The 10,771-nt window shown below is 37.2% G+C and overlaps 1 protein-coding gene across 1 annotated transcript in view; it reads right to left on the bottom strand.

Annotated features, from left to right (window-relative positions):
- SUGT1 (SGT1 homolog, MIS12 kinetochore complex assembly cochaperone) overlaps positions 1 to 10,540 on the bottom strand; it is a 68,977-nt gene extending 58,437 nt beyond the window's left edge. The window contains 3 exon segments of the mRNA XM_007948187.1: positions 2,511 to 2,581; positions 3,256 to 3,325; positions 10,522 to 10,540. Of these exon segments, the coding sequence (XP_007946378.1) occupies positions 2,511 to 2,581; positions 3,256 to 3,325; positions 10,522 to 10,540 (160 nt within the window).
- Between the last annotated feature and the right edge of the window lie 231 nt (positions 10,541 to 10,771).

The raw sequence follows: 10,771 nt of genomic DNA, 5'->3' as shown, positions 1-10,771 counted from the left end.
TCCTTGTATATGTACTAAGAAACTAAAAAATTCGTGTGGCTCTCTTTACTGAGATACTCACTTTACTGCAGAGGTCTGGAACCAAATGCAGTTATCTCTGCACAGTATCTCCAAGGATGCCTACTATACAATACTTAAGAGCAGAGATTTGTCTATTACAGCATAACTGATATTTTGTAACAGATAACTGTTCGTTGTGGGGGTCTGTTCTGTACATTGTAGGATGTTTCTCAGCATCTCTGTTCTCTACTCACTAGATGTCAGTAGATACCTCTACTTCCAATCATGATAATCAACAATCTTGCCAGATTCTGTCAAATGTCCCCAAGGCAGCAAAATCACACCTGGTTAATAAACACTGCTTTAGAGATAAAGCATAGGATAAAGACAAAATGATAGTACACAATTAGAATTATGTAGAATTATGTACAGAAAATTATAATTTTCTGAAATGACTCATAAACTGTGAATTTTAGTATCTTACACAATTTTTTTTTAATTCTTGGCCTTCACATCATTTCTATATATGTGCCTAGATACCCATATTGCTGTAATTTTCATATATTCTCAAAAGGATGACATTAAAAATTCACATTACTGTCAAAGCTCCACATTTCTTCTACACCCTCTCATAATTTACCCAAATTTACACTTTGCTTCTCCATGAGAAACTCTAAGATCTTCCATCTCAGCAATCTGAGTATGGTGAATAACTTCCAAACAAGAGAGCAAATTAAACATTCATGTGTCCATTAGAAAAAAATAAAGCCGGCCTAAGTAGAGGAAACACACTGAATGTTCATATATAGTTCTCCGTTTCTAAGGGGAAAGTTTCTATACAATTTAAATGCTAAAGAAAGTCCAGTTCAACCAATTTTAAGCAAACTCAAATTCTGCAATCAACGTGAAATGTGATTAACAGGCAGAAAAAGGTGTTGGGCTTCTGCAGTTACCTTGAGGTTAGTTCAACTAAGATATTTAAGATATATATTGGAAATAATAGGAAATAATAGGAGCTCTGGTAGCGTAGTGCCTAAGGCACTTGACTGCTAATCAGAAGGCTGGTGGTTCAAACCCACCAGCCACTCCTTGGGAGGAAGGTTGGGCAATCTACTTCTGTAGTAACACTGCCTTGGAAACCCAAGGAGGGGTCACTATGAGTCGGGTCCGACGCAAAAGCACGTAACAGCAACAACATTGGAAATAATAAATTAGTTTACTTAAGTATTAATTCTGTGAATGAATAAAAAATATGGCATATATATACACAATGGAATTCTATTCATCCAATGAGAGAAATGAAATCTTGATACCTGCTACAGTATGAATGGTGCTTGAAGACATTAGGCTGAACAAAATAAGCTAATTACACAAGGACAAATATTTTATGACCTCACATATACAAAGAGACAAGAAAAGGCAACTGTTTAGAGACCAATGTTATTAGTGGTTATCAAGGGCAGGGGAAAAAGTAGGCTTAATGGTGATGGAAAAATCACTTTGATTAAAATCACTGCCGATTACTGTAACAGCTATTATTAGCTGTACATCTGTTAAAGGTTGAATTGGCAAAAGTTGTGTGATATTATTTACAGTGACCAAAAAAACAATAGCTGCTAAAGCTGCTTATGTACAACCAAATACCACATGGGATTTGGTTTCTTAGTTTGGACGTTTAGGATCGTAGTTTCACGGGACATCCTAATTAATTGGCCTAGTAACTGTTTAGTGTTTCTGTTCTACCAACTAGTTTGTTGCATAGTGCCTGGGGTCTTAAAAGCTTGCAAGTGTACATCCAAGGCACAACAACTGGTCTCTATTCAACTGGACAACAGAAGAGAAGGAGAGTCAGGAATAGGAGGAGGATGGGGGAAACTACAGAACAGAATTTCAAATTCTCTTGCACTGTAGACTTTCTGGAGCCATGGAGAATGAATGAATCCCTGAACTATTGCCCTGAGGTAATCTTTAAGCCTTTAACCAAAACATACCCTGAAGTCTTCTCAAAACCAAGAACAGTTTAGCTTAACTAGTAAAAAAAAAAAAGGCTGCCTTGAATACTACATTCTTTGAGAACTATCTATATGGGATTAAGGGAGCTCTGGTAGCGTAGTGGCTAAGGCACCTAACTGCTAACCAGAAGGCTGGCGGGTCAAACCCACCAGCCACTCCTCGGAAGGAAGATGGGGCAATCTACTTCTGTAGTGATACTGCCTCAGAAACCCAAGGAGGGGTCACTGAGTCAGGTCCGACTCAACAGCACATAACAACAACAACATATGGGATTAATGAGACAACAAACAGCAACTTGAAAGAACCTCAGGGGGCAGCGAGTTTATGTTACTGAGGAAGGTATAACTCAGAAAAGGAGGGTGAGAATATTACACAACTCATAGAATGCAATCACTGTCACTAAATTGTACATGCAAAAACTGCTGAATTGCTATGTTTTGCTATGTATTCTCAACAAAATAAAATTTAAAGAAAAAAAGTACAATTCTGATACTTACCATCTAATTTCTGTCCTTCTGTAAAAGTCTCTAGAGCAGCAACATAGTTTTTTTCATGGTATTCACAGATCCTGTCATGAGATATTAAAAACAAATACCATAGGTACATGAGATAACAGAAACTAGCCTCCATTCTAAATTAAAAAAAAAAAATTCTATTACTGTTAAAAGAATTTATTTTTTTAAAGTATGTTAATACACCAAGAGATTGTATAAAATGCTGTACTGTAACTTCTAGTACTATTCCCATTAAAATTCAATTTTAGAACTAATTTCAGAACGAAATATATACCTGTTCATTCAAAAATGTAATTACACTAAGCAATTAAAAAGATTCTTACTTAAAGAATAAAGTCACACCTACCAACAGAAACAAGCTGGGATATAAAGTACACTTATAGGAAGTTCTCCTATCATTAAATATGGCCTATGCAGTTTGGTTAAGGATCAAGATATACTTTAATAAAATACATTAAATTCCAAATGATAAACAAAAAAAGGGATCTGAAATCCATCAGTTTCATCTATATCTTAAAGTTACTCAAATACACAATAATATATCACATACTTTAGTTAATACAATGATAAAATACAGAGTCTAATTAAAATTGAACCATACCTCAGCTATAAAAAGTATAAACACAGGATTTTACTATTTATATACAGCTTACAATAAATTCATTCAACAAATTAATCACCTACTATCTATAGTCCAGGCCCAACAAGAAGAGTGGTTATTGCATACCCTTTCCTCAGCATAGCAGTAGAATTATTTGGATTAAGTTTGAGAGATTTCTTCACATCAGCAACAGCATCTGTATAAAAGACGGGGATTTTTTTGTTAGTTATTTACAAATATAATACCAAAATTTGAATCATTCTTAGATTTTTTTAATTTTCAGGTTGATGGAGAGGCTAACTGGTTTTAAACTAGGTAAAACTAATCCCAAATACAATTCAAATAAATATTAATCTACTATGTAGCCTCCTTCTTAAAGCTCTTCCATGAACAAAGCTCTATGTCACAAAGTTCATTTCAATTTTTCATTAACATTGTTTATATAACTTGACTCAAGATATTTAATTTCTCCCTGCCAAGATTCTTTATCCAGAATCGTTTTTTACAGTTACACAATACAGAAATATTCTTTTTATATAAAATGCAAACAAGAGCTTTCATTTAAATACTTTGTAAAACAGTGTTAAATATAATATTTATTCCTTATTAGCATATCCAATCACTATGAATGGAATGTGTATAAATTCTCCTCCCACTGACGGAATAATGAAAATTTAAATGGGTGCCACTCAACAGTGTTTTGATCAGATTTCAGCTACTTCACCATGTGATGAAAGACGATGCTAAAAATCCTCTAAGATAATCTCTATTTCATTTACATTTTTAATCTTCGGCAGGATTTATAATTAACTTGTTTAAAAAAAAGACTATATTTTGTAAGAAAAGTTACCACAGTAACTTCCAAGAAGAATGTGACAATAAGCTCTTTGACAATAATACTGCGCATCATCTGGTTTCTGTTCCAAAGCCTTAGTCAGCTCCTACAAATACAAACGTGGTGTCAGTAAATACGTTTTTTAAACCCCATCAAGTTGTAATTAAACACTGTTTTTAATCATTAACCTATTATCATATGCTATTTGGAATAGAGGAGGGAAACAAGTTTGGGAGTTTTCCTTATAAGAGAATCACTATCTCATCCTCATTTCCCCTCCACCCGCCCCCCTTCCCAAAAAAACACCACAATCTAGTTTAATCTCTATGTAAAGCACTCTGCAGTTCCTGGCCTATAGTAGGAACCCCACAAATGGTAATTCTTACTTCAATTTGTTCTGAAGAATTTACTTCATATACATTGACTATCACAGATTTTCTCCATCTAATTTGGAGAAGACTCAGAGATGATGTAGAATTTGAGATGTCTAGAAAAATGTGAAGCTAATAAAAAATAAATAAAACCTAAAGTTAACTTTAGAGCACAGGGAGGTTAACAGAATCAATAAATACATTATCAAGCTAACCTGCCACTCTCCTATCCTCTCTCAATGACAGACAAGCCTAATAGATTACAGCATTTTATTGAGAGCCCAGTTACAATATAATCTCACAGATGGGTGCTGTTTTTAGATTCCATCAGTAAGCCCCAATTGATAGCAACCTGGTGCACAAGAGCAGACTGTTGTGACTGCTAGGGTTTTCACTGGCTAAATTTGGAAGCAGATCACCAGGCCTTTCTTCCCAGTCTTAGTCTGGAAGCTCTGTTGAAACTTCTTCAGCATCACAAAAACATGCAAGCCTCCAATGACAGATGGGTGGCAGCTGTACTTGAGCCCTGGCTGAGTTTTCTGCATGAAATACAAGAATTCTACCACTGGACCACCACTGCCCTCTGTATCTCTTAAGTAGCTACTATCAAGTTGATCAAGAGATTACACTTTTGCTACCCTGGCAGTCAGTTTGTGATAACTGGAACAATAATGATACAAGAAGAGAGCACACAATTAGTGATGCCAAGAGCAAATGCAGGCAACAGGAACACTGACTTGGTAGTTTTCTTAAAAGGTAAAATTACTTCAATAGCCACAAGTGTCATGGACTTTGTTTTAACCTAGCAGTGTGATTCTCAGAAAGCAATATATACCATACTTTCTAAGATTCAAAATATACCTAAAATCCAAATCACTCATGACCATTTGTATCCTATCACCCTGCTCCAAGCAGTCATGTAAATCAGATCCTGTTACTACGTCTCTGCTCAAAATTCTCCAATGTCTTCCCATCTCCCTCAGGACTGTGTATCTGCTGTTCCCTCTGACTAGAATGTTCTTCCCCTGTTTGTGTGCAGAACTAATTCTCTCACTTCTTAGTTAGTGAAAAGACTGTGTCAGAGACAGGATTCAAATCCAAAGCTGATTCCAAAGCTGCTTTTAACCACTATACAACACTGTCTCATGATTATGTTTATTTACTCCAAGTTTCTCTCACACATCATCTGCCATTTGCATTTATATAATGTTTTCTAATACTTTTGAACTCTGAAATTAAACAATAAAAAAATTCTTTATTTATCAAATACTGCCTAAGGCATCTGACTGCTAACCAGAAGGCTGGCAGTTCAAGCTCACCAGCCACTCGGAAGGAAGGTTAGGTAATCTACTTCTGTAGAGATACTGCCTTGGAAGCCCAAGGAGCGGTCGCTATGAGTCAGATCCAACTCGACAGGAGTGAATTTGATTTTCTGGTTTTGGTATGGGTCAGAAAGGATTTTATAAGTTTTAATACTAAAAGGTACCACAGGGAGGAACTGGGAAGAGAGCTGTTACATTAAGGGGACTGCAATCAATACTATGAAACAAAATGTGTACGAATTGCTGAAAGAAAAACAAATTTACTCTGCAAGCTTTCACCAACATTAAGATTAAAAAAAGTATTTGCAATGAAAGCAAAGAAGAATTTTATAGGGTATAATAATATCTAAATCATTAATTCAAAAAGTATGTCAAAATACATTATTATATAACAGAAATAGACCAAACACTGTGGATGCAAAGACAAATAAAACAATATTCCTTTTCTTAAGGAATACAATTAAACCTTCTGAATTTCAACCAATATGCAAAGAACTTTTAAAAACACAGTCCAACTGTTAGTTAGGAAGTCTAGTTCTAGTGATTCAGTTATATAAACTAAGCAACTGACTTCCACCATTGGTCTGTCAATTTGTCGTACTGTGATGGCTTGCAAGTTGCTATGATGATGGAAGTTTTACCACCGGTATTTCAAATCCCAGCAGAATCACCCATGGTGGATAGGTTTCAGCAGAGCTTCCAGATGAAGACACACTGAGGTGGAACAATGGGGCCATTCGCTTCTGAAAAAACTGGCCAATGAATATCTTATGAATCATAACAGTGAAACATTGTCTGATATGTTATTGGAAGACTTTATGAACAGCCCTGAAACACTGTCTGATATAGTCCTGGAAGAGAAGCCCCTCAGGCTGTAAAACACTCAAAATACAATTGGGAAAAAACTGCCTCCTCAAAGTAGAGTCAACCTTAATGATGCAAATGGAGTAAAGTTTTTGGGATCTTCATTTGCTGATGGGACACAACTCAAAATAGGAAGAAACAGCTGCAAACATCCATTGATAATCGGAATATGCAATGTAACAAGTATGAATCTAGGAAAATTGGAAGTCATCAAAAATGAAATAGAATGCATGAAGACTGATATCTTAAGCATCAGTGAGCTGAAATGGACTTGTGTTGGCCATTTTGAATAAGACAATCACATGGTCTACTATGCTGGGAATGAGAAATTGAAGAGGAATGACGTCACATTCATCATCATGGAAGATAGATCAGAAGGGCAGTATTTTCACAGGGAGATAGCTTAGAGGGCAGGAAAGAATAGGGAAGAACACCACCTGGAAAGGGTAACAACAGGGAGGAAGTGAGAAGAGAGCTATTACATTATGGGGACAGGAGTCAATGTCAGGAAACAAAATGTGTATGAGCTGCTTATGGAAAACAAATTTGTTCTATCACTTTTCACCAAAATCACAATTAAGAAAAAAGAATGCTTCAACATCCATTCTTAAGTACAATGCTGCCAGTGACAGGACTATAACCATACACATACAGGGAAGACCAGTTAATACTACTATTATTCAAATTTATGAACCAACCACTAAAGCCAGAAATGAAGAAACTGAAGATTTTTACCAAGCTGTGCAGTTTGAAATTGACCAAACATGTAATCAAATGTATTGATTATTACTGGTGACTGAAACGAGAAAGTTGTAAACAAATAGTATTGGTAGCTGGAAATATGGCCACGGTGATAGAAATTATGCTGGAAATCACATGACAAATTTTGCAATTGTTGTGTAATGACTTAATCATTGCAAATAACTTTCTCAACCACATAAACAGTGGCTATACACACGGACCTCGTCCAATGGGATACACAAGAATCAGACCGATTACATCGGTTAAAGAGGTGATGAAGAAGCTCAGTACAGTCAGTGAAAACAAGGCCAGGAGCGCTTTGTGGAACAGACCATTGATTGTTCATATGCAAATTCAAGCTGAAGCTAAAGAAAATTAAAGTAAGTCCACTAGAGCCAAAATATGACCTTGAATATATACCACCTGTTTTGGTTACCTAGTACTGCTCTGACAAGAATATATCACAAATGGGATAGCTTTAACAAACAGTTTATTCTTACAATTTGGAGGCTTTAAGTTCAAATTCAAAGTGCCAAGCTCTAGGGGCTTGGTGAAAGCCCCTCAACCTTGGCTTCAGCTCTACCTCCTGCTCCCAGCCCACTGAAGCTGGCTTTTCTTCACTTAGCTGCTGGCTGCTGAGGCCAACAAGCCCAAGGTTGACAAGTAAAAAGGCACAGTCCCAATGTTACCAAACCACACGGCAGGCCATTAATTCAAGTCCATTACAAGTCCCAAGATTGGCAAAGCAAGACGACAGGCTGTTGAACAACACCACAGCTACATGAAGGGTTCAAGTGTGCCATAAGCTAGAGACTGTTCTCCAACGCTTCTCCTTATATACAGGAAGCAGACCACATCCCTAAGACAGCTACTCAGCTGCTCACAGTAGATTCCACCATGGAGTTGATGACCAGTCTCTTCATGGGGAATACTACATCCAGCCACCCAGCCACTCAACCAGGCCCAGCCAAGTTGACACACAAACTTAACTACCACACCACCTGAATTTAGAGACCACTTGAAGAACAGATTTGATGCATAAGACACAATGACCAAAGACCAGAGAAGTTGTAGGATGACATCAAAAACATCATCCATGAAGAAACCAAAAGGTCATTAAAAAAACAGGAAAGAAAGAAAAGATCAAAATGGATGTCAGAAGAGACTCTGAAACTTGCTCCTGAATGGGAAGTACCTAAAGCAAATGGAAGAAATGACAAGATAAAAGAGCTGAACAGAATATTTCAAAGAGCAACCAAAAAGACAAAGTCAATCATTATAATAAAATGGGCAAAGACCTGAAGTTAGAAAACCAAAGGGAAGAACACTCATCACTTCTCAAGCTGAAAGAACTGAAGAAAAAATTCAAGCCTCAAGTTGCAGTACTGAAGGATTCCATGGGCGAAACACTGAATGATGTAGGAAGTATCAAAAGAAGATGGAAAGAATACAGTTATTTATCCAAAAGGATTTGGTCAGTGTTCAACCATTTCAGGAGGTGGCATATGATCAAGAACCAATGATACTGAAGGAAGAAGTTGAAGGTCCACAGAAGGAATTGGCAGGAAAAAAGGAAAGAAAAAAAAAGCTCTAGGAATTGACAGAATAACCACTGAGATGTTTCAAAAAATAGATGCAGCACTAAAAGTGCTTACTCATTTATGCCAAGAAATCTGGAAGACAGATACCAAGCCAACTGACTGAAAGTGATCACTATTTGTGCCCATTCCAAAAAAAGGTGATACAACAAAGCATGGAAATTATCAAATAATATCACTAATATTTCATGCAAGTAAAATTTTGCTTAAGATAATTCAAAAACGTTTGCAGCAATTTATGTACAGGGGACTTCCAGAGATTCAAGCTGGATTCAGAAGAGGACATGGAGCAAGGGTTATCATTGCTAATGTCAGATGGACACTGGCTCATGTTTACTTGTGTCTTATGGACTATGCAAAGCATTAGACTGCAGATTTTTAACAAATTATAGGTAACAGTGCAAAGAACGAGAATTCCAGAACACTTAATTGTGCTCATGAGGAACCTGTACATAGACCAACCTGTTATTCCAACAGAATAAGGGAATACTGCACAAGAAAGATGTGCATCCGAGTTGTAACCTTTCACCATACTTTATCTAATCTGTATGCTGAGCAAATAATCCAAGAAGTTGGACTATATGAAGAAGAATGCAGCATCAGGATGAGAGGAAGACTTAGTAACAACCTGCTATATGCAAATGACACAACCTTGCTTGCAGAAAGTGAAGAGGACTTGAAGCCCTTACTGATGAAGATCAAAGACTACTATCTTCAGTATAGATTATACCACAACATAAAGAAAACAAAAATCCTCACAACTGGACCAAAAAGCAACATCACAATAAATGGAGAACAGACTGAAGTTGTCAGGGATTTCATTTTACTTGGATCCACAATCAACATCCATGGAAGCAGCAGTCAAGAAATCAGACACCATATTATACTGGGCAAATCCATTGCAAAAAAAAACCTCTTCAAAGTTAAGAAGCAAAATTAAGAAGCAAAAATGTTACTTTGAAGACTACAGTGTGCCTAACCCAAGCCATGGTCTTTTCAATTGCCTCATATGCATGTGAAAGCTGAACAGTGAACAAGGAAGACCAAAGAAGAGTTGATGCTTTTTCAGTTGTGGTGTAGGCAGAGAATACTAAAAGTACCATGCACCGCCAGAATAAAGTTGTTCTAAAAGTGCAGCCAGAATGGTCCTTGGAAGTGAGAATAGCCAGACTTTATCTCACCAACTTTGGTCATGTTGTCAGAAAGGGACCAGTCCCTGGAGAAGGATGTCATGTTTGGTAAAGTGGAGGGTCAGCAAAAAAGGGGAAGACCTTCAACAAGATGGACTGACACAGTGGCTGCAACAATGGACTCAAGCAGATTGTGAGGATGGTGCACAACTAGGCAGTGTTTCATTCTCTTTTATATAAGGTTGCTATGAGTCAGAACCAACTCGATGACACCTAATAACAACTACGACAAGCAACTGACTTAAAAAAGTTATCAAAACATACTGAGCACAAATTATAAACATCATTGGGGCCACTATAGTGGCTGCTGTGGTCTGTGGAGGTGTGGTTGATGGTATTGCTTCCAGACCTGCTGTTCTTCAGGAAGCCCTAGGTATCAGCCTATGGCATCCTGCTCAGTGTCCACACAACAGGGTTTACACCATTAACAAATGCAATCTGTTGGAGAATGGCATGGGCAAAGTGGCCCACACTGTTACTGTGACATCATGGAGCATGTATACTGCTTTGGAGGGATATCCTAAATATAACAAGAAATGTGCTCCCGGCCTTCTAGACAGTTGAACAGAATCAACAGACTAACACCACTACTCCAACGGCAAAGCACAATCTGGAAATACAGAAGTTTGTAATCTACGATACCAGAAAAGGCCAGGACCTGCAGATAAAAATAGGTAGTATCTTCTAAAAGGGAGCTCTGGTGGCACAGTGCCTAAGGCAT

Source organism: Orycteropus afer, unplaced genomic scaffold (assembly GCF_000298275.1).
Source record: "Orycteropus afer afer isolate SDZICR_OR568_19922 unplaced genomic scaffold, OryAfe1.0 scaffold00207, whole genome shotgun sequence".
NCBI lineage: Eukaryota > Metazoa > Chordata > Mammalia > Tubulidentata > Orycteropodidae > Orycteropus > Orycteropus afer.
The sequence above is the reverse complement of the archived record's forward strand: the minus strand, read 5'-3'. Positions and strand labels throughout refer to the sequence as shown.